Source organism: Oxyura jamaicensis, chromosome 5 (assembly GCF_011077185.1).
Source record: "Oxyura jamaicensis isolate SHBP4307 breed ruddy duck chromosome 5, BPBGC_Ojam_1.0, whole genome shotgun sequence".
NCBI lineage: Eukaryota > Metazoa > Chordata > Aves > Anseriformes > Anatidae > Oxyura > Oxyura jamaicensis.
Genome location: NC_048897.1, coordinates 14,164,245 through 14,189,737, shown reverse-complemented (window position 1 = coordinate 14,189,737; position 25,493 = coordinate 14,164,245). Strand labels below are relative to the sequence as shown.

The following is a 25,493-nucleotide window of genomic DNA, read 5'->3' as shown; positions in this document are numbered from 1 at the left end:
TCCGAGTTTTATCATTCAGCAAGATGCCATATGGTATGGAATATCCCTTTGGCCAGTTTGGTCAGCTGTCCTGGTTCTGTCCTCTTCCAGCTTCTGGTGTACCCCCAGCCTCCTCGCTGGCTGCATGAGAAGCTGAAAAGTCCTTGACTTGTTGTAAGTACTGTTCTGCAACAACTAAAATATCCATGTGTTATCAGCATTATTTTCATCCTAAATCCAAAACACAGAACCATAGCATCTACCAGGAAGAAAATTTTCCCAGCCAAAACCTGGACACACAAGCCATTTCAGTTACTTGGACTCAGCTAATTTGTTAGATAAGGTTAGGCACGTAAATGAACTACTTCACATGCAGAGTTGCAAAATATTTCTATTAATTTCACAATTGAGTGCTCTTAGTTAAAATACATGAAAATAATAGCAAAACTAATCAGATTACACAGGTGCTAACTATGAATTTAGGTGTCAACATTAAACATCCATTTAAATACAAAATTTTGACACTAATACTAGTGAGAAATCCCATATATTAGACAGTGTCAATTGTCAAATAAATGTATTTTTGAGTCATTTGACCTAGTCCTATAGTTTTTAATTTTTTTAATGCTTTTAAATTTTCCTGAATCTAGGCATTACACATTTTATCGCCAACTCATGATATTTGACAATTTGCAGAACAGTTAACAATTGATAGGGCAAATGTGTGATTCTCTACTATGATAATCAAGTGCTATACTTCAAGTGCTAAGTATGATGTGTATCAAAACGTAATTAAATTTACACTATCAACTTTTTACTTTGTATCTTAAGCTGCATACATTTTCCAAATGTTTCTTTTCCTTCGGTATGGATCCAAATCACAGGTTTTGTTGAGTGTAACAAATTCAACATATTGTATTAGTGACGTGTGCCACGGTTACCAGAGTGGTAACTCTTGCCTTAGCTGTGTTCATAAAAAGTGATAATTTCCTAAGATGTTAATGGGTTTGCATCCCTAAAGTTTTTGCGTAGTTTTACTTAAGTTCCCAGGCAAATCTGTTTTCATCAATGTGTTACATCTTATTTAAGTGAACTGTAGTCAGAACAAGATTACATTGTTGTTTTTAGTTTGTTTGTGTGTTTTTAAGAAACTAATATTAGATTTTACTATTCCTACATTTCAAGTTATAAATTAAATATTTTAATTGAATTGTAGAAGAAAATTAGATAATGATAGGAAATCATACAAATCCATTTTCTTTAAATTTAAGTTAATCATGCTGTGTAAATGTATGGTGCTTGGCTTTCATCCTCTTTTATTTTGTTTTTAAGATGCAGAAGGCTTAGTCTTCAGCCTTTAGCTTACCTTTGGCGTCAAAAGCAGGATATACTGCTTAAAGAAATGATATCATCTAACGTTCAAGCCATAATCATAAAAGTAGCAGCTTTTGGTATGTATTCAATTTGAGTAATATTTTCTGCTAAAACTTGAGTGGGGCAAATCGACTACATAACAAAGAAAAAACAGGAATTTTGGTCTATATACTTTTGAATAAGAAATGTTAATATGAAGAAAATTAAAACAAAATTAAAAAATAAAAAGTCATAAGGTCGAATAACAATCATGATGTCTGAATCAGCCTGTATACATTTCATTCTTTTCTCAGAGTAGACAAAACTGGAAAGTAATTAGCATAGTTATTAAATTCCTTTTTCATTTTTTTTTTTGCTCTCTTTTAGTTTTGATTCGCAGTGAAGATGCATACATAATTCAGTGGTTCACAATATTGTCATTTATAGATGATGCAGACTGGTGACTAGACAATATTATAAGACAACCATTAAAGTTTTAATAGAAATATAACAAATTAACATCAAACAAGATGTAATTATATGAGGCCAAAACATTTTGTGTAAAAACACTTTGAATTCATGGAGCATATAGCAAACAGCAATAGTTTTTCATTTTCTTCTTTAAAAAAATTGTTTGCAATGTAGCTTCTTAGTGTAGCAGATTATTAACGTTTTTTTCATCATCAGGTATGTAATATGAGGTTTGTATAACAGAGCAAATGAAAATATTATCAGCATGTTTATTGTTTAAAGTTAAGTTCAAGTGAAGTTTTATAGGAAGTCTTATTGAATTACATATTTATAACCATGAGAAGCATATAAATGGTACGATATATTCATTTCAGGCTTCTGTGCAGTTTTTCATTTATGAGTATCAGATGAGGTTTTAAGCATAAGATATGAAAAAAGGACCTCTTCTTTTTTGGTTTGACTGAAGATTTGTGGCCCATTGCACTGCAGAATGGCTAGTATAATGCCATTATACTAGCTTTGGTGGCTAAAGCAGTATGTCTAACAAAGTGTTGCATAACCGTCAAAGTCTGATGGCTGGCTTATTTGGGCAACTTTCGCATTAAATTCCTAATGTCTGACCATCTTCTATAAAGGACTGCTTCATAACAAAGTTATTTCTACTGAAATACTGTCCAAGAATTGAATTGTAATCCATTTACACTTCGGTGAATTCTATGACTTTAAATATATATAGATATATTTATTTTTTTTATAATCTGCTTCTCTTTAGGCGATATTCCTTCTGACAACTTTTTGCATTGATAGCCTTGCTGTATTTTTCTCATAGCATCTATAGATTAGTGGGATTAGAATGATTAGAAATATGGTGTTCCCTCATTCACTTAGAGTTAACAAGTGACATAATTGAATAGAATTTGCCTGAATTCATGGAAGGCCAGTTACAAGTACATAGGAGTCTTTTCTATATTACACGTTGTTGTTGTTGTTTGGTGTTTGTTTTTTTTCTAATTGGAAAAATAAACATTCTTTAAAGGAATTAAGTTTTCAGACCAGGTAAAGTATATCAATTTTAGGGAAAAAAAAAGCTTACATTCCTTACAGTGATGAAGAAAAAATGGATGTCCACAAGAATATGCAGCATGCTTTTTCTAATCAGAATTATTTTTCATTAAATGTAGGTGGTTTTCATTTATTTGTATAACTAAAGGGAACTAACCAGGAAAAACAAACAACAGCCCCAAAATGGAACAAGTAAATGCTGTTTAAAATATAGGTGAAGTATATTAAAGAAAACATATGATTTAAATAATAGTGCAACTATTTCACAAGTAGATAACATTGTCTTATTCCTGAAGCAAGATAAGCTTTTCTTTTGTATTCTGCAACCTTAAAAAAAAAAAAAAAAAAAAAAAAAAAGCTTAAAATGGACCAGTTAGTGCACAAAGAGTCCTTTGTTGGCTATTCGTTTAAGAAGCAAATACCATAAATACTTGTAGATAGCAATTAGATAGAAAATCACTGCGAGTTTTTTTTTTTCTTTTTATATTTTTGGCTACAGGTAAAAGAAAGATCTTATCAGAGTCAATTTCTCACCTGCCTCAGGCAAATGTAATTAGATGTAAGCAAATTTAATGGAGCTTGTGTGCTCTGGGGCCATTCTGTAATGCTTTAATAATTGCATGCCTTATTAAAGAGGATTTAAGGTATGAAGGCTGTTTAACATATCAAGTGGCAAAGAAGCCAACATACAGTTTAACTTTTTGCCTTTTAGATTAATAATCAAAGCTAAACTGCAATGAAAATATTTAAAATAACAGATTTAGTAGTCTGAAGGATGATGCTTTAGATGGTACATCCTACAGATGTTAATGCAAGAAGCAAATCTGTAACTTGAGCTTGACATTCATCAGCACTGGCATACTTGTACACCTGGCTTGTCCTGTTTTCCATTAACTCAGTGCTAGTATTGGCAAGGTAAAAGCCTGTCATTTTATGTAGAAAACACATAATTATGCAAGTAAATGAGCATTAGTTTAGTACATTTCCCTAAATCCACCATTACAAATTAATACCACAAACTTTGCCAGTGGCAAGAGTTTTCTATCTTAGAGTAGTATGCTTTTCCAGATGGAATACCAATTGCTCTCACTTACATGGAAAAGTAGTATTGTTAGCAGGCCTTCCTCATGTGCCTTCTGTTGATCTATATGTAGATCAGCTTGCTTTCCTTTAGAGTGTATTTCAGAGGCTTTAATGCTGAGAGAAGAACATTCCATGATCTAACAGCAAACCTAAGCAATAAAAAAAGAGTAATTCTTATGAATGTCTGTCTTCTGTGCCACTTTCCTGCTGCAGAAGATGCCTGTGTGATGCAGGATACTTTTGTATTTGAAATATATCTCTCTTCAGTGGAAATAACAGAAGGTTAGCATGAGGTTACTCAGTAACAGCTAAAGTAGAACCAATTGTTACTGTCTTTATGTGCATCTGAAATTCCATTAATACCCATTGCTTGTGTGAGATTGTGCAGTATAGCATAACCATAAGACATGTTTTTGATATCCTTGTTCTGCGGACACATTTTGTGGGTTAAAGCAATAATTAACTTGCAGGGTCTACATATTCAGATTCAATTTTTTTTCATATACAGATTCAATTTTTATGTAACTTTATGTACTGCTCTTAATTGTACCAGGTTCTGAAACAAATAGCTTCCACTGCAGCACAAAGTGTAATACCTTAAGTAGAAATTAAAAGAGGAGGAAGGTTTGGGAGGAATCTTAGGGTTCCTCACATCATGGTCTTCATTAAAAATCGAGAATCAAGTTTTACTTAGTTTTACTTGGCTTACATAATTAACTATACCTACATCTTGTTGAAACTTGACACTAATAAGTGCCATTACACATTTTGAAATATGACAACTTTCATTTCTGTAAATATAGTTGAAATTATTTTTGTTACACTGGTAAGAGTAATTTGTCCTCAACAATTATATTTTCCTTGATGTTTTAAGAGGAATGTTCACCTTCAGTAAGTTTTTATGAGGATAAGTGAACAGTGTTTACTTAAGAAACTGGGAAAAGAAAAAGGCTTCTTCAATGTTTCAATCAAAATCAGAACATAAATCTGACAATGGAATCTATTACAGTATTTACAACCTTTTTTTCTTGATATTGTATTTTTTTTACTTAATATGAAAGGCTTGTTTATCATAATTTGAAGTGGAACACAAAGCAGCAAAAAACACTTCAAATATCTAAAAATTTTTAATGACTGTCAACTCTGGTAGGAATTATGTAATCTTAAACTTTTATTAGAAAAATCATTCCTGAAAAAAAGTTAAATTATTATCTTATATATGTATATGGTAACTTTTAATGCATTTTAATTACTGTACCTGTTTGGTTTATATATTTGGCAAATGAAATTAATACCTAGCATGCACTTTTAGAAATGTATTCTTGTTAGTCTTTTCCCCATTTTTCTAATCCTTGTTTCCTGACATGCCACTGCTATTGAACTTTCAAACAATGCTTCCAAAACTTAGTTGCTCCTTTAGAGTATTGGCATTTTTTGCCTTAGGCACATTCCCTAATACATATGTCTGCACCTTCATCATTCATGTTATTGACAATAAAAAGATGCCACACCTGTTTGTTCACCAGACATTTTTTTAAAGGGTTTGAAATTATGAAACCACAAACCCACAGGAGTCATTTTAGCTCAGATCCGTTTTGTTTTTGTTTTTTGTTTTTTCATGAGGGAAGGACTTTAAATGAAAATAATAAGGAAAGAAAATATTATTTGCATTTGGAATGTTATATGCCCTGATATTTGTATATGAATGACAGATACTTTGATAACAATGTAAGATGAGGTTTCAGAAAGAGCTAAAGAGCTTTTAATACATGAATAGAAATAAATGTTTTAAAATCATATGTCAAAGAAGAGTCTGTGACCATTTGCATGAATGGATCTAGAAATAAGAGATAAAATATGATTCCTTCTTTGCCATCTCTTAAGCCTGTAGGCTGGAGATTGGCAAGACTGGGGAGAGTGTCGATATTTTCAGTAGTAAAAGATAACAGGAGTTGGAAGGAAGAGTGGGAAAGTGAATGTGCCTGAAAACACAAAGTAATTGAGAGTTGACTTTGAGTGCATTGCATTCTTAAGGAGATGTCAGAGACAGAGAAAATTGAGGAGAGACAGCTTTAGAGTGGAAGGATCACTTTGCAATTTGAGATCAGATCATCTAAAGAAATAGCGAAAAGGCAGAAATGGTCTAAGAATGGACTATTAGGCTTTTAAAGTGAAAAAGAAAAGGAAGTGTGGGTTCTAATGAAGGAGACAGGACAACAGTCAGAACTTCGAATTGAAAAGTAGTGGAATAAAATGAGCTCAGGAAAAGGTGTCAAAAACAAAAATGTACTTAACAGAATTAAAAAGGAAGAGGGGGAGATGGTGTTTTTTTAAAACTGAAGTGTTAGTTGCTGTGCTTTGTTGGTTTGTAAAATTTAAGATCTGAATGCACAATTACTATGCAGATTTCTATGCTGAAGCAAAGCTTAAGCTCAAACCCTTAAAGGTGTGTGTGTGTGTACTTAGAGCCATAGATAGTTTGTGTTCCAGGCCCCTATGAGTTCTTGTTTTAGGACAAGATTGTTTATTTTTGCTTTGTTATTATTCAGATTATTTATTTCTGCTTTATTTCTGATTGTTTATTTCTGCTCTGACTTTTACACTTTTGTGGGTGATCTACTGGTTTGTTCTGTCAGAAGTCTCTATTGATCTATTTGTGAGCTGTGGCTTTTTTTTAAAGATTTATAACTTGTCTGCATGGGGATGGATGAATGTAATGACATGGACACAAATTTTAGCACTTGCACATGCCACAAAATCAAATTGTAATCCCTTAATCACGCTACTTCTGTTCAAAGCACAAAAATATCAGAATCTTTTAACAGGGACAAAAAAGCACATAATTTTTAACCAAACTGAGGTGCTAGAGTGGCTGAACTTTTTGAATGAAATAGATTAATAAACAAAAGATGTCATAGACACTGGATCTAAAATAATTCTACTCAAAACACTTCAGGATTCCAAATTTAAATACTCTGAAAATAGATTTATAATGGGAAAGTCATATGTTTTTAGCTGTATGAATACAAATTGTAATGTCTCTGAAGTCCATTGAAATTCCTGAGAGGAAGTTGGTTGGGGCAGTATTTGTAGTGAGCTGAACCATTTGCTGTATAGGGTCTTGTTTTGAAAGATGAGAGGAAAAATGGATTTGAAAACAACAGTTTAATACTGTTTTTAAACAATTCTTCCACAATCTCTTTTTAAACTATGGACATTTTAAGTTGTACAAGTATCTGAAAATAGTGTACTGTTATTTGATGAAACAATACAAAATTTGTTCAAAGACTTATTGAGGTTTCTTTTACTGCAATGGTAGAGCTAAGTTGCTTTGAATTCTGGATGTAACTAGATGCAAATAACTTTGATGTTAAGAAATCACAAGACATTACAGATAAAATTTACATTGCCTGGTATGAAAAGTTATAGAGCCTTTTACTTCTTGGAATTCTAAAACTTGATGACATCAGAGTAACCTAGTTTAGAAAACAGGAAGAAGATTAACCATGATCCTTAATAAATTGTACTGGGAACAGTTGGTTGCTAGAACCAACCTTCAGGGTTAACTTCTTACTTTACCACTAACCTTGCAGATTCTATCCCAGTGCTATATCCACACTGGGTAAATTATCCCAATAAAATAGAAGAAGGCACATGATCAAAATGCATGATTTTTGCTCTTTACACAATAAATTTAAAGTGATTTCACCTTAAATCTTTTAGAGGTGGGGCTAATAACCAGTAGGTATTTTCTTTCCTTTGTTTTTATATGAAACTTTTGAAGCTTTTACTTTTTTTTTTTTTTTTTATATGTTTTGGAATTTCAAGGCCTCTATCTGTTTTGCCACTGTTATGTCATGAAACATACATTGTCATGTATGAAAGTTACGATGAAGAATCAACTATGAACCTGTTATTTATTCTGCCAGACAGAAAGTTCACTTCCTTCCCAAGTTTTCACTGAAATAAAAGCTAAATATTATACCAGGAATAATTTACCTCCAGGCAATTTAAGGTGTATATTTACAGTGCATTCTTATCTCTGTGGCAGTTGCATTCCTGCAATATGAAGGGTATCTGACATTTGTATATTCTTCCAGAGTAAACCTGCTTTACCAACTAGTAGCTTTTTGGTTTGTGTAGAATTTTCCTGTGCTATTATAAGCATATTCTGATTCTTTGTCATTAAAACAGCACTTAATCCACCTTCGTAAAAATCAATATTGTTTACTTAAAGGAAAAAAAGACACATTTTAAGTATTGGATTTTACCTTCAAAAGCAGTCTGATAGTCTGTTCCAACTATTAGTGTTTGAGATTGGTTGAGTGTAGCACTCAGAAAAAAATTATGTACCACAATTTCTTAAAACTAATAGTTATATGAATCATTATTTTCTCAAGGTTTTTAGTAACTTGAGGTGAAAATAGGATTTTTGTATTAAAATACTTTCTTTAAAATCAAGAATATTTTAAAATTATGAACATGTATAAAAACACTTTTTGAGTAAGTTGAGGCTTTAAAATGTATATTTTTGTTAGCCAAATGTTATGGCATGAAAAATGGAACTTGATTTCTTTTTTTAATTGTCATGATAAATACAAGTAATATCAGGTAGTTTTCCTTCAAAGTTAAAGACTATTACTCTAATATGTGTGAAGAAAGCGAACTATTTAATTCATGGTTTTATTGTGTAACTTAACACTAACGCACAGCACCCAAGGAATGCCTTTTAATAATGTTCTTTGATACATTTTTTTTCACTACAAAGCAAAGCCCAGAATTTCTGCCCCCACCTGTACATTGCTGTGGTTCTGTTCAGCATTTGTCTTGTGGCTGTGTGCATGAGTTCTGCAAGCATTCTTGATAGGTGTAAGGAGGAGTTCTGTTCCTGTCAGTGGATTTATCAGGAATTACAGATGGACTAGACATTACTTTGAAGTGATTATACCATTTGTGCTATTGCGTACTGATTTAGTAATAAAAGGAAGGTGAGAGCACAATTTGTTTTACTGGGTACTGTTAAAAACAGCATTATCAAATCTTTCAAGATGTTTCTTTCATCACATACTGGTCTATCTCAAAGAAATAAAGCCCGACTTGCTTTCATGACAGCAAATAATAAATTGACAGATGTAATTCAGTTGGGGAGCTAAAAAGGCATTGAGAATAATGGGGCATAACATTCTAGGGTTAACATTTATTCATAGCTGATGCAATTAAATAAAACAGGCATTAACTTCAAGGTCAGTCGGTAAAGTAATAAAAGTGAATATTTTAATTGAATTGTAATTGCTTCTCATTGATACATGCAAGTTAAGTAAAATCAATGTCAGTGCTGCAAATTACAGTTCTCTTCCTAATTAATTTCTTAATTCTACATAGTCATCCAGGCCCTGGACCTTGTTGTTGGTTTATCTACCCATCCAGCTTTCTTCACAGCTAGTTTCATGGAGGAGAAGTCTGGAGAATGTAGTTAAATGCAATGTACTAATGCACTGTTTTTCTTTGCACTCTAAATAATTTTAAGAATCCGGATCAATCTACTTCTTCATATAATGAAAAACATGTGAAGTGGAAGTATAGATTTATATTTGTTGTTCTGTAAATATGGTAAAATAATTTATTATAATGATATTAGCAGTAGACCTATGGCTTTGTCTATACATGCATACAATTATTTGAAATTTGGATGTGGATTACTGATTCTGCAAATTACAGCTTACATTGGTTCTTGATGCCTTTAGAAGATGGTTTCTATTCATTCACCATGCAAACATATTGGAAGCTAAAGGAAATTATGTTTTTCAAAAGAAAGATAATCCATCCAAAAAGTCGAATGCTACTAAGAAGTAAAAAGGGTACCTTGTAGTTTGACAGATTTTCATGTAGGGATAATACTGTAAAGTTTACCCATTTTGCCATACACAGGGAATTTAGTTGTATTTCATGTCCTATTTGTATATTAGCTGCTTTTTAATTATTATTTTGTATTAATTGGGGGCTAAACATTAGGCATATTTTTCTTCATATCAAAGAGACGTTGTGAGAGAATAATATGTCAGTATGTCTGGATTTATCAACTTCCCTTTCTCACTTGTTTCTAATGTAAACCCTTATTTTAAATTTAAAGGAAAATAATTAGCTTTATTAAAGAAAGGGACTGAATTTATAAGAAAAGTAATTATATTAATGGAGAATGTTAATCTAAATTTCTAACAACTAATATAATATGGTATTTATTACAGAAAATGTATGTTTAGCTAATATCTGTCCCATTAAAATCAAGGACATAATGCTAAGCCGGTATTCATTGGAAGACACCACCAGAGTCATTGAAATTGTTCACTGTAGACAAGATCAGCTTTCACCACAGCATATATCACAAATGTTGCTATTCTATTTTTAATGAAGTGTTCACGATAGCTACACTTCATGTGCTTCATGGTTGTTGTAAATTGAAGAGTATAATCTACCTTGAGTTTCTAAATCAGCGTGCATAGATGTAAATTAACTCTGTCCACAGTGGAGAAAAAGTTCTCCAGCTACAGTGAATCATTATAAGAATTTTAAAAATAGTAAGCAAGAAAAATAATACCTGTGAAATAAAGATGTTGAGAGAAGTAGCTGACTACTTTATATATTTATTTTTCAAAATTAAGAGCATATGCTGTTGATCTTGTAAATGTTTAAAGTGTTCATCCCCAAAATTAGATTGATAATGTCTCTTCTGTACAGTATTTCTATATTTTCTTATGTCTTGTGTGTTGTGTTCTGTATTTATAGTTCTTTATAAATAAGTTTACAGCAAAGAATGGAGGTATGGAATTTATATATGGCTTGTGCCAACATAGATGAGGTACATATCAGAAGAAAGAGACAAATCAGTGTCCCATATAGGGTTAGTCAGTGCTTATAACCACATCTGATAATACATATATTTATATATACATGTATATATATTTATATTTCAAGAATAACATTTTTCTTGAACATTTACATTATTTGCCTTTTTGCTCCATTATATGGCAGATTAACAAGTATAACCAGATAGAAATACGCACTGTTGGTCAGATGATGCAGTATGGAAAACAGTGGGAGTTTGGAATTTATTGTTTTGAAAAAAAGTTTTTTGCTTTTCAGAGCAAAGTAAATTTATTGAAATGAAGATATTTTTGAATTAATTTTCAAAAACATCAGTGATCCATATCTTATACGTGGCAACATGTTTTCGTTCTGTTAATAAAGAGCAATAAACCAATACCAAAAGAAAAAACAGATGGAGAAAGAACTGTTCCCCTTCATTTTAATTATTGAATGGTTTGTAAAGTGTTTCCCCAGATAGTAAGGGAATCTTTAATGCACTTTAATGAAATATTTAAAAACTTTATTAATGTTTTGAAATCTCATTCACTCTAACTTGTTTTAGTTTCACAGAAATTTAAATATACAAAGCCCATCACTGTAAAAATTAAAAGGCATATCAGCTATTTGAACTCAGCAAAGACTTTATATAATAGTATACCATACATTTATGTAACAGCTTTCATCATCAATGAACTAAAGTGCTTTGCAAGGTACATGCTTCAGAAATTGCTTCTAAATGGAGTCATTCTGGTGGCAGTTCTTTGATGATATCCATTATTATATAAAGCATTACAGCAGGAAGAAATAGACAAGTATTGCGATGAGCACTAGAAAATGGCATTGCTGAAAATTTTCCAGTGTACCTTCACTGTCAGAAGTCATCATTCTGTTTTCTTTCTTACTTTGATTGTTAAGACCTTTTGACCACATAGTCTCCAATCTAACTAGGATGTTAATTTGGTTACTGACTGATTGGGATGCCTACTCTTGAAACAGTTTTTCCTGACCTTTTTTTATCCCAGTACTGATTAACGTCAATTATTTGTTTTATTCCTGAGAAGTGACGCTGTAACAGGCATGAGTTGGCAAAACTCATAAAAGCAAAAAGCCAAAACAGGAATGCAGAGAGGCAAGTTATTAGAATTGTCAAATGCTAAAAGGGCTTACTTTTTATCTAGGAAAATAAATCAAAATGTAGACATCTTACAGAATATTTTGTAATACATCAAAAGGTAAAACATTAAAGGCATTCTGTAAGTAACACACAGATTAAGGGTAACACACACAAGAGAGTTTTATTACAGAAGACAGTCTATGTCCCCTCCAATAATTTATGTATCTTTCTTACAGGAACTACAAAAAATTAACCAGTATTTTAATTAAATATGTATATAGAAAGGTAACTTCTGCCTTAGGAAGGTTATTTCTGTGTAGTTTATTTATTTATTTATTACTGTGGACCAAGATGTTTACTGGTTATTGTTATTTAGAAGAAAGGAAAATGATAGCTTTTTTAATTGACATGCAGTGCAAAAGATATTGGCCTTATTCTTCACAAACATGGAAATGACTTGCCCAGAAGGGATGAGACAATTCTGACAAAGTTTTCTTTAAGATTACACTTAATTTAGATACAGTAGGATTATTTTCTTTGGGAGATATGTAACATAAAGAAAGAAAGAAAGAAAAGTACTTTTAAAAACATATTCTAACACTTTTTTTTCTTTTTTTCCCCTCCAGGTTTAGATCCAGATAAGCATCTAGGAAAAACATTGGATCAAATGGAGCCTTATCTTTTGGAGGTATTAGTGGAAGAATACAGGCAAAGTTATTGACTTTCTACATTACTTTCTAGTTGTAAAATTAACTTGATCAAAAATACTTAGTTATTTTGAGAAATTAGGTCCTAACCCAAGGTTTATTGTTGTACAGAGAACACGGGCCTCTGATAAACACTTTCAGTATGAAAAGCATTCCTTCTGGAGGTAGTTCACAATTGGTGCCAGCATCTTTAAAACAGAATAAAGGCAAGAAACTTCAACATTAAGAAAACATTAGCTCATATGTAAATATGATAAAATTAAATAATTGCATGCAATTTAGATTCTTTTACAGTGAAGAATGTATGTGGCAAATTCATAGATGATACAAAATGTCTCCATCTGAAGGTTTCATATCTTTTTTCCACAATCTGACCAAGTTAATTACTTACAAAGTCCTCAAAGCAGGAAAATGGTTATAGGTGGAGCTGATAATTTTTTTAAAAGATTTTTTTTAAAGATAAATTATATAACTAGGAATAAAAAGACCAGATTTTGTAAGTCTCTTCTGGGTTTGAGGTAGAAGCATCAAACATGGAGCTAAGTGCAATTTGAGAATAATTGACCTGAAAATGTGTTTTTACATGTTGTTTTGTGACAGAGTTTACTGATTTCTTGTCCACAAGACAGTTAACAACTCACAACTCTTTGTGTTTAGCTATTTACAGAATTTTGCTGTAAACTTTATTAGCCTAAACTATCTAAATTTGCACAAAACGATTCCTAAAAATACTTCTTGTTGTTAATCTGGTTAGTTACAATTCATAAGTACAATTCTGGTTACTATGTCTTCATAAGTAATTTTTCTGGAACAATTAAAAGCATGGTAAACTGTTGCAAAAGAGAAGGTAAAACTAATTAGAATGTTTGGAACTTAAAAAAAAAATCTCTTCTGCTGCTAAAAATAGTGAAGTTTAGTAGGAATTATGCCTTGATTTTAACTTAATTTTCTTAGTCATTTATATAGCTTGAGGCAGAAGGATAGATAATTGGTACTTGGCAAAGCTAATTATGAAGCATCAATGTTCACGACACTCAGATTGTCTTACTTTTTTTCCATTTGATCATTCACTTTAAAAAAGAAAATCATAAATTAAGAAATCCCAAAGTACTCAGATTCTTCCTGATATTTGGCTAAATTGAACTGATTATTAGTTGATTTTATTGAAATTCTTACTGTCATGATTCAATACTTCTCAAAGCCCACCTTTGTAGTTTTTAGCTTTTATTGATATGCTAATAAGTAGAACAACAACTATCTTAGGGTGTAGAATCATATAACAGTTTGGTAGAATGGTTAAATGTATTAGGACATTCTGACCCTATTTGTAACTTGTTGTTAAGTTATTGTAGGGGGAGACTGCATTGATGATGTTTGTTCATGTAACTTTTTTCTGTATGTATGCATGATATGACAGTCAAAGTGCAAACATATTGTTTTTACTGGATACTTATCCAGTAAATGTCTAATAAAATCAAATCATTAACTATAGGCTGTAGAGAAAAGCTTAAGTTAATGATTTGAAACATTCTTTCACAACCCAGTGAAGTCTTCAACACCAGAAATTCTGGTAGAGAGTGGGATTCTCTTCTGGGTTCTCTTAAAATCATATTAGATGTCAATAAAGTAGTTTTATATTTAGCAGGGTGTGGGCTTTTCCTTATAGCATTTTTGCTTGAGTGGCTTGCAAGTTTGTGAGAATTTCTGCTTTCTGTTTAAAATAAATTTAAAGAGTGTTTTACATGTTCTCAGTTTTGTTGAAAGCCAGTTTATATGTTCGTTACTTCAGTGACCAGAAAAATGCCTATGAGTATAACAAGGTCTTTGATACACAACTGTAACATGTTCTATATCAAGTCATGCAACTTATTTTGATCTGGGATTTCATGGAAACATCCTTCTTTGCATTTTAGTGTGAAAGTTAAAGCTCTGCTTCTCTGTTACTAAGATCAGGAGTTGAGACTGCATGATATAAACTTATTTTATTCTAAAATGTTACCTTAAGGAACTAACAATAAAATCAAAATCAATTTACATCACATTATAATTTGTCTGTTAGGCATACAGGAAATAAGCATGAAGTGGCTGTTTCATTTGAGGCATTGTAAAACAAGTGTCAAGGTTAATTGAAAGGGTGGGGAGGGGAAACTGCTTTCATCCACTGAATTATTTAACTGGAAAAATTACATAGTCGCTTAAATTTCTGGTCTTCTGATTGTATTGATTGGGAAAAACTTTGAATTAATTTTACGTTTTTCTGACTATACAGAGGAGGTTTGAGTACAACCCACACTTTTTTCAGGGGTGAATTTTACTGGCTCAAAACAGTGGCAATGAAATTTCTTGAATTATTTTTTTTTCTAAATTATTGGTCTTTGATTAATTATTTAGGAATTATGTTGCAACCATTTATCAATTACTAAACTGTTCCATGTACCACTGTTTCCCATATACCAGGAGTTGTAGGTTTTACACTAAAGAATTTGTTGGCAACCTGCCAAATCTCAGACTGCTAACAGACTCCTTGAAATCCACGAATAGAATGTTAAATGTATATTAGGGTAATATTTGTCTGTACTTCTGTCCCTTGTAATAGACAGTAAGGAATTGTTTAGTCATATGTGTGCTTGCCTTAGAAGTTGATGAGTACTTCATGATGTAAAGAACATTTCTGTAATTACAGAGAATTTACTAGCTGTTACAATTTCTGTCTGGGGAAAAAAGTTTTCACTTGAAACAAGAAGCACTAGCATTCAGATATTCTATCTTTGATTATTCAACATCAGTGAGAAAGTCAACTTTACTTCCATTTCACTTCCAAGGTCAGAAAAGACTGTTCATTGGGTAATGTTTGGGCTTACACCTTGTGTATTTGAGTTAAGATGAATTTTGAGTAGTGTAGAAATTGTTTTCATTGTGTAATTCTTTCAGATTTCAAATTGGACTTGCATTTTTGGTTGTGTAATTTTTAAATTTCTGGCTTATCTGAACTAAAAGGCAGATCTAGCATCACAAAACAGTAGTCTAAGTTGTGGTATTATTATGAATGTACTATCCAACTTGCACAAAAGAATATATTAGTTTCTGAAAAATGTAAATAAATGATTAAAAGACAAAGTTCTGATGTCATTGATGGCATCTTTAAAATACTGCTCACTTCTTTAGAAAATGAACATTAGGGATCTTTCTATGAGCTGCTGAATATCCTTAGCTCCTGTTGACAATGGCAAGTGAAAATCCTTTAGCATGTTGTGTGATTGGTGTCAAGCATGATCATAAAGTCAGTGACATTGAAAAAAGGGATTTCCCGCAACAAAGACAGGAAAGAGTCTCACATCTTTTGAGTATTTGATGTTAAATAGTCAATAATTATTCTAGGCTCTGAGGTTTACAGGCAAACCTGCCAGTTTTAAAAGTAGCTTGTAAACAGTCTTTTCTTGTGTTCCCTGTGGAAAGGGCTACTGGTAGAAAGATCTTGTCCAGTTTTCTCATTCATTTTATCTAAGAGTTCTGTTTATTTTTGTTGTTCTTGTTTTTGTTTTTTGTTTGTTTGTTGCCAATGGAAGCTACAACAAGAAGAATAAAAGGTTTTGACTAACTGTTTTGTAGATTGTCCATTCTTATTGCATCAACATTAATTATTCTTGATATATTTGTCCTATAGAAATTTTTTTGCCACTGCTGACAGATGAAGTTCTCTCTTATGCCAGGAGTCTAATTTTTTAATGAGCACTTGATTAAAGGTTTTCTCTGTTACTTTTCTTTAAATGAAAATATGAAAGGGAAATGAAAAATGTCTCAGATAACAATACATTCAAAACATTATCTGATATATCTTACAAAAGAGATTGAGATTTTTCCAACAGAAGGTCACATAGAGTATTACTTAGGTATTGTCTTCTCAGAGCATTTATACTTTCCTTCAAAATAAAAGTTGAAGAGGACTCAGGCCTTTTGTTTAATTTTTTAAATTTGAAATTTGGTCTTTAATTGTATGACAAAAATGTTCATGTATTTCTATCTTGTCTCTCATGCTTTTGATTTTTTTTTTTTTTTTTTAGCTAAGGTGATGGCTGAAGCTGTAAATATACTTCAAATTTTAAAAATAAAATTTTTGAGGAAACTCTGTAGTAACATAGAATCACAGAATAACCTGAGTTGGAAGGGACACCATAAGGATCATCGGGTCCAACTCCTGGCTCCACACAGGTCTACCCAAAAGTTCAGACCATATGACTAAGTACACAGCCCAAATACTTCTTGAACTCCAAACTTGAACTCCATATAATATAATGTTGCAAACTTTCTTTCTTTGTATGTCTCAGGAATAGTCTGGCAGCCAAAATTCTCATTGACTATACGTTCAATTTCAACACTAAAAATACAGTATCATTTGAATATATCAAATGGGCTTGCTACACAAATGTTCTGATAACCATATAAAGAAGTGAACCTACAGTATAAAATTAAGTTTCTTATTTATCTAAAAATAGAAAAACGAGAGATGTTGGATTACTGTAAAGCCCCCAGTCAGACTTTTTCCAACCATGTCCTCCTACATGTGGTAGAGAACAGTGTTGCTACTTCAACTGCAAAAGCATCATATGTGAGCATCTGTTCCTCTAAGGGAAAGCATAAGGGGATTAAATAAATATTCCCAATAGTGACATTGGTGTTAGCAATTGGGTTGAGGACTGCAGTTTAGGTAATCATGAACTAATGCTTTCTTTGTGTGAAAAATAAACTAGACAGGACTTGTTTTGAAGCAGCTACTGCTGGAACACTTTACGAGATGATACAATCTGCTGATCAGGAAAGGAATTTCTTCTACAGAAAAGGGGAGGGTACTGCCATGCTCAGGGCATGATGCAGGTGCTTGATTACTACCTATTGGTACAATACATTAATGTAGAATTACAGAGAAAACTATACAGCAGTTGTGCACTCAACTCAAGCAAAAGAACTCTGGGTCATGCTCTACAGCCACTAATTTATAGAGCACTGAATAATTAAACTAGTCACATCTCTAATTTTGAATTTATTGGATAATGTAATTGTGTGTTTTAGTGGGATATCGAGATCTTCAGGAATATTTATAAATTTATATGCTGACTTGGTGTATTCAGTACAATTTGGAAAGGAAATAACATATTGCTACTTCTTTAGCTTTTGCTTTAGCTTTTCACTGTTGACTTAGAAAACCTGTTGATTCTATTTGTTAGAGTTTTGGGGAATAGTGGTTATTTACCAAAATATAGAAGCAATTGTTGAATCTATTGCCAAAAATTATATTTGTTTTATACTTCTATGTAAAGAATAAACCATCTTGTATTGGTTTATAGTACAAGTTTCTCACAGAGGAGAACTATCTATGCTAAAGAGAGAGAACCAAATTTGGGTGTCTGAACCTTTCCTGTCTACTGTGGAAGAATTACTAGGATTTCATTTGTTTATCTGAACATTATAGTGCCAATTGTAGTTAAATATAACACATTGGTAATTCTTAGACCATTGTGATGGGCCATACAAAGAAGTCAAGAACACTCTATGTGATATTTGATTTTTTTCAGCCTTCTAATGAGTAGTCTTTTAGAAAGTACACACCGAAATTTTAAGCAAAATATATTTAACAGAATAATGCTTATGTATTTAAATTTCCCTTTTGTGTTAGCTTTCTGAGAAATACGGAGTCCATGTTTGTGGAGAAGGTGGAGAATACGAAACATTCACTCTGGACTGCCCTCTGTTTAAGAAGAAAATTGTTGTGTAAGAAACAGTTTCTTCCATTTCCTTATATTAAAGCAATGGGAACATATTCACATTTAGCTGGAGGCAACTTTTGTTGGCAGAGGTAAAACATGTCCTCTAAGTTCACAAACACTCACTTTGTTTAACACTGGCAAAGTCCTCTGAAAACCTAAATCAATACCTGACAAGACGAGGCCTTCATAGAAGGCTATAAACTTTTTAGACATTTGCACTTTTCGTTTACTTGCTGATTATGGCCTGCAGTAAAACTGGTACCTACACACTGACACTTTTATCCTTTCATGAAGTGCGAATTGCCTGTAATATTTATCTTTCATTACAGCTACATTTGATAAACTGCCACATCAGTAGCCTGTGGGTTCCATTAACTGTGTGTGTGTGCGTGTGTGTGCAGGTGGGCATGTGTAAGTTTAGCAGCTTGTTTCTTCAATTATTAGAGGATATTTTGAACACAAATTTTGGTGAATCCATCTAACTTTCACCCAGTAGCTTATTCCTTTGGCATAAATTGCTAAAATCTGCCTAGTGGGATATGGTTAGATGAGACTTGATGTAAGTTTCTTGTTAGACTGTTAAATAGCTAAGGTAAGCTTTGAGTGAGATATTTTGATTGCTGTCCCTTTTCTTAGCCAAGTAAACAGAATAATAATCATGTATTTGGTGATGATCATCTTAGGAAAGGTCAAGATCGTAGATAATATAGGCATGGTTAAGGCTTTCATGTTGAAGACCTGTTTGTTTAATTTTTCCATAGTGATGGGTTCTTTCTATATATGGAGCAGAAAACTAAGCTCTTTAACTTTGTTTCATTACATGGCATTAGGGAGAGAAAAAACAATATACGAAATGGGCAAAGGGATAGAAGCTAGTCAAATAGGTGTCTGCTGCACTGTTGTTTGACTGGAAGATAAGTCCTCTGTAGTCAACTAAACTAGATAATTTGAGCCTGGAGATATCTCCATGCAGGAAAGCTATGGAATTCTTTAATAAGAGGAAAATTCAGAAAGTAAGAATGTGGAATCCTTAAACTGGATTTAAGTTTATGGATGGAGTTGTGGATCTAGAAAGTGAGACTTTTGAGGAAGATTGTCTGAAGGGAATTAGTCCTAGGAAGAAACAGTAGTTTGTGAACTAACCTGCTAATTGGTAGGAGTTGGAAAGTTAAGCAGGAGGGTAGAATAAAGTGTGTGTGATGCTTAAGAATGCATTATGACAAATAAACTGTGGGAAGAACTAGGACAAAACAACACACTATACACTCAGATTGAAGCAGTTTGGTCTCTTTCTAGAAAAAGAAAAATATTTCAAAGTCTTTGCTAGTGCAAGATTCATTTTTCCATTTAAGCTCTGATATTTCTATTAAATTGGCAAATTCTCATAAATTCCAGTAGGTGTCAGAGGCAGAATTTTGCTATTTCTTTTATTTTTTTTATTTATAAAAAGAGTAAAACTATCCATTGTCAGGCAATTGTGGCCTGTTCAGCATTTGTATTACAACACTTGCAATAAAAAGTATAATTCAGAAGAAGGGTAGCTAGGTTTTAACTGATGGATGACATATGCTTCTATAAGTTTTTGCACTTAAATGTGTTTGGCTTATCACTTCCATTTGTACTATTTATTTTGGGGATTTATGCTACAGATTAAATCTGGGAGTTCCATTGGAATAAGACATAATTCACCAATGCTCCTTTGGAAAGCTCTCTATGCATACACGCAATGGATTTTTAGCGTACATAACACATTATGTAGAAAACCGTTAAGTCTTGAGAAATTTTTGGTTGGTGTTGTGTGGGGAGAGAGAACATTTTTTATCCTGCCATCGGGTCCTACAGGAACTACATTTGCAAAGAGTTTGAGAACATGTTTAGGAAAGCACATTGTGCCCTTGGTTTGGGATCAGCCAAATACCAGTTTAAGAATATCTTAATATATATTCTGAATGTATTTCTGGCTGTCAGTGGTTTAATGAGCCATTCAGACAACTGAATAGTTGGAATAGCTAAAACAGAGGCTGAATTGTCCTTATTTCTATTGGCCACACTCCAAATAATAGCAAAAGTTAACAATAAATGCACAAAAATGCAGGAAAATACAAGTGTATAAATCAGTGTTTGTTTAATAATAAATATAAACACAGTAGGCTGTTAAACAGCTACTCAAACTAGTTCTAAATACATATTTCTGTAATGGAAACTGAATAGTTATGCTAACATTGTGTCTCTCAGGTGTAATTAGCCCTGCTTAGCTCTTCTACTACTTAGTCATAAAGGCATACCTTTTGAGGAGGACATTTATGTGAAAATCTATTACTTTGAGTTTTTGCACTGAAAATATTTGTAACTTCTTCATTAAGTAAGTTATTTAAAATAACATTATTTTTTACTTTTTATTCTTGTTTTTCGTGCACACTGTGTGAAGCTATACAGACTATGTTGTTGGTTATGCTGGTACGGTTTCCAGATGTTTAGATAACCATGGTTGTGGTATATATTCTGATACTTTTATGAAGCACAAATGGAATTGTAAGAATTACAAGCTAGAGGTTGAAACCTGTACAGATTTTTCAAGGTCCTAAATTACTTGGAAACTTTTCTCTAGAGAACATTTCTGTGGAAGATATTGGAGATAATTATTTCCTGTATAATAGGTATAGTGGGTTAATCTTGGCTGGCTGCCAGGTGCCCACCAAGGCACTTCTCTCTACCTCCTCAGTCAGACAGGGCAAGAAAATGAGTTAAAGAGCTTGTGGGTCAAGATAAAGGCAGGGAGATGACTTACCCAATACCATCATGGGCAAAACAGACTTGACTTGGGGGAAATTAATAGACTGCTCCAATGTGGGACCCTATGGGCTGCAGCTCTTGCCAGGAGCCTGCTATTGCATGGGCTCTCCTCAGGTGGCAGCTTCTTTCAGGGCCCATCCACCTGCTGCAGTACTGTGTCTTCCTTCACAGGCTGCAGCAAGGATATTTGTTCCAACATGGTCGTTCATGGGCTGCAAGGAGACAGTCTGCATCACCATAGTCCTCTCCACAAGCTACAGAGGAATCTCTGCTCCAGCACCTGGAGCATCTCCTTGTTCACTGACCTTGGTGTCTGCAGGGTTGTTTCTCACATATTTTTTTCTTAATTCCTCCCTTTCACAATTGCTGTGCAGCATTTGTTATTTTTATTTTATTTTTTATTTTTTTTTAACCTTTCTTAACCTTGCCACTTAAACCTGGTAAAAGAAGAGAAAATATGCCTATCGTTTATAAAACTACTTTTGGGTAGCATTTTCACTGGTTGCTGCTTTTGTCACATGAGACTTGTGACTAAATTTATTTCCACAATGTCATCTTTGAAAAGGAAGACCAAGGAAAAAAAATATAGCCTTGATGTGTTACTTATGGAGAAGTGTAAGTGTATGCTCTTTAATGTAAGAGCATACAATTAAATTTGCATTTGAATATTAAATTGAATTCTTGCCATTGCATTCAATCTTCATTAAAAAATACACCTCACAAACCAAGCATGCCAAACTGTGTGAAATAATTGAAAATAAACAAGATTTAGCATTAAAAAAAAAATTACAATCAGAGTAGTCAACCAAGAGTCAAACATGTTTTATCTGGTTTTACCAGACTGTTGTAATCCAGTTGTCAGCTTTCTTATACTCAATATTTAAGACATACCAATCATTTCCTGTCTGGTATTACACTGGTATTTATAGTGCAATTGATTGACACTTCTGCAAATCACAGAGACGTAGTCCTCATCGATGTGAATGCCATCTAATATTTACCCTTATGATAAAGGCCCATTTATATTTATGGAACACAAAGTGTTTTATTTTTATATTTTTTTAAGTTAAATTGACATACTGAAAATATTTTGGAAGTATAATTTTACATTGATAAATTTTATCATTAGCTTTGTGTTTAGGTTTATAGATCTAGGTTTGGAGTTAATACTAAAGCTCAAAATAAGAGGAAAACCAGAAAGTCTCTAACTTGTCATATTTGTCCTCTGAAAATATTTCTGACTGTTTTAAAGTAATCAGATATTTCCCGGGTCTTCAAGAAGTTTTGAGGGATCAGGTGATTATGATTTTTAAACTAGATAATTTAGAAAGTTTTTCAAACTACTTCTCCATGATTTCCAAGTCTTCTGAAAATATTTATCAATAAAATTCCTGTGTTTCTATCACAATGTAATTACAGTCCTAATGAAATTTCAGACTTTCAGCATTATATGGCCTATATGGCCATATAATTTTCATGGTCTCTCTAGTGACTGTTTTTCATTTTAAGCTCTGCTGTTCATAGATTCATGTTTTTTGTTGTTGTTGTTTGTTTCTCTCTTTTTTTTTCTTTCTTGTTTTGTTTTGTGTTTGTTTGTTTGTTTGTTGTTAGTTTATTTTATTGTTTGCTAAACTGGACATAACATCTAAGTTCAGGACGTACTATCTTTTTTGAATTGGTGACTTCTGTTCTAGTTTCCACCTCTATTACATTTAGTATTGAAAAACATTTTGTTAGAACGTTATTAGTCAGAACAATGATGTATGTTCTGAGAGGCTGACAGAAAATGAAGTGATTGAGGAAAAATATTTTATTTGACACGTATGGTAATATTATTTTCAACATCACGTATTCTATTTATTTTGACCCATCAGTTGAGAAATACTGACATATTAAACCAGACGTCTACTATGGCATCATCAAAGATCAATGCATTAGCTATATGTCATAGTAATGTATTTCATACCTAGAAGAAATATTTGTGATGTCTTACTATTTACAATACTTGAACAATGAGTAAGTGCTAAAATTCTGAAGTTATTGAACATACAACGTAGGTATCAATGTATAACTGTGTTATCAGTACAGCATGCATACTGCTGTACTGCTGAATTGGGATTACAAGTAGTACAAGGAATACAAGTAGTAGTACTGCTTCTTTTACTTCGGAATAAGGTATTTTTAAAATGTTAATAGGTCTTTAAATTAAACAGACATGTGCAATGAATAGCCCTAAAATTTTGCTTTTCCCTTTGGAAATAAGCTTTTCTGTTAATCTAAAATATCTAATGCATCACAAAAGTACCAGAATTCCCAATTGCTGTTGTTTCTTTCAATGTCAAGCAGCATTTACTGAGAATATCCTCAGACAGTGAAGACAGCCAGGTAGCAGGTATCACTGCAGTCTTGATGTCTGATTTCTAACATTGTTTTCCCATACCAAAGATTTCCAAACTGATTTTCTACCCATTTACAATATTTCTGTTAAAAGTAAAAGATGCCATGATCATTTGAAAAAAATTACTGTAATCTTAAAGAACAATCTTTAAAGAATGTGTTCTCTAAAAGAACACAATATTTTGTCTTTAAAATCTTGATAATAACTCTCAGGACTGAAGCTGGAGACTGATTATCAAAAAAAATATTTTAAAAGCTTATTAAACGAGCAGAGTTTCTTATGCTAGAGGTATTTATTGTTATTGTGCAATATACTGATTGTGATTACCTCAAGGAGTTTTTTATTCTAAATCTTAAGCCACATTTTAAAAAGCAGATATTTCTGTTAATTTTACACTTTCATTAAGTCAATGGAATCTGGCCAAGACTTCAACTGTTTCCAGTTTGCATGGTTTTTGCATGTGTCATTACTTGAGAGGAGCTAGGCTTGGGGATTCCAAACAGGATTTCGTTGTATACTGTGAGGGTATCGAGGGCACTGTGGTTTCAGGAAAATTATCTGCATGTCCATAGCCTTGTTTATAACATTTTTCAGGTTTTCTTTTAATTCATCTAGGTTTCTCTTATGTTTTCTTTGAATTTCTCACCTTCTGATGTTTGTTTCCTAGAGCTACCTTTTGCTTAAGCAGTAAAACCATGCAGATGGATATAACAGATACTGCCACTTCTGAATGAAAGTGTGACAGATTGTGTCTGTAAAAATGAAAACTACAATTAACTAATTTGAATCAGCACACAGGAAGTTTATCATTGTTACCAACACATTTGGCATTAAAAAGTTGTGTCTAGTAGTCTTCAGTATCAGATGCAAGATGGTCAAATCAGTCAGTTTCTCAGCGTGAAATATTGTATGGTGTTAATACTTCAAGAACTGGTCCCTGGAGAATCACTTGAGGAAAAAAAAGACTTAAAAAAAAATCTTCTGTTGATGAAATGAAAAGATTGCTTTACATATTAGGCTCTGGAATGCAAAACAGAATGTCAGTTATGATTGCAAAAGCTACAGAAAGCTAAATCTCTCAATACTGGTCTGGAAGTACAAGTTACTCCTTTTCAAAATTAGTAAAGATAATGTGTTGAACAATGTGACTTTATGTGTCAAACTTGTTTTCTTAATTGTTATTAAAAAAAACATGAACTAATAGATAATCAATGAGTTAATCTGCAGTCTGCTATACAGCGACTAAACATTGTCAGTTGAAGTGTAAATTTATACATTAATATATGATGCTAATAATTTTGTATTTCAGAGATTCAGCAAAGGTGGTTGTTCATTCAGCTGATGCATTCGCACCTGTGGCCTACCTTCATTTTTTAAAATTGCACCTGGAGAATAAGGCAAGTAGATTCTAAATGTCATCTCCCTTTAAAGCTATATGTATGGTTTTTTTGTTGTTCTTTTGTCATGATTTGAAGTTAAGCTACATATTCTCATGTGTGTGTACTTTGAAATAACTTTGTACATATTTAGTTGAATTTCTGAATTTGCCATAAGAAAAGCTCAACACAAATGCTTCCTTGTGTCAAATGAATGAAGGTAGTATATTTGTGTAGCATTTTTCATCGTGAAACCTCAATGTGCTTAGTCAACATGGTGCAGTCAAGCAGATATGTAACCTGTGTCATGCAGCTAGCCACACTGTGGAACACAGCTCTATTAGTAAACTGTATGAAGGATGTTGACTTGCTGGGAGGTGGCATCTCTTTATGCTGTTTTTGATGCAAAGTGAATGATTTTAAAACCTTCTGGCCCACAGGTGGTTGAGTTGTTTGTTGTTGTTGTTGTTGTTTTAAAAAAACAATGGTTGTCCATTTAATTTTTTCCATATGAAATATACTTCTAATGAA

General features: G+C 32.5%; 1 protein-coding gene across 1 annotated transcript in view; it reads left to right on the top strand.

Moving 5' to 3' along the window:
* DPH6 (diphthamine biosynthesis 6) overlaps positions 1-25,493 on the top strand; it is a 192,343-nt gene that overhangs the window by 52,449 nt on the left and 114,401 nt on the right. Inside the window, exons 5-8 of the mRNA XM_035327558.1 lie at positions 1,312-1,430; positions 12,553-12,614; positions 18,305-18,399; positions 24,896-24,983. Of these exons, the coding sequence (XP_035183449.1) occupies positions 1,312-1,430; positions 12,553-12,614; positions 18,305-18,399; positions 24,896-24,983 (364 nt within the window). The remainder of the gene's footprint in view (positions 1-1,311; positions 1,431-12,552; positions 12,615-18,304; positions 18,400-24,895; positions 24,984-25,493) is intronic.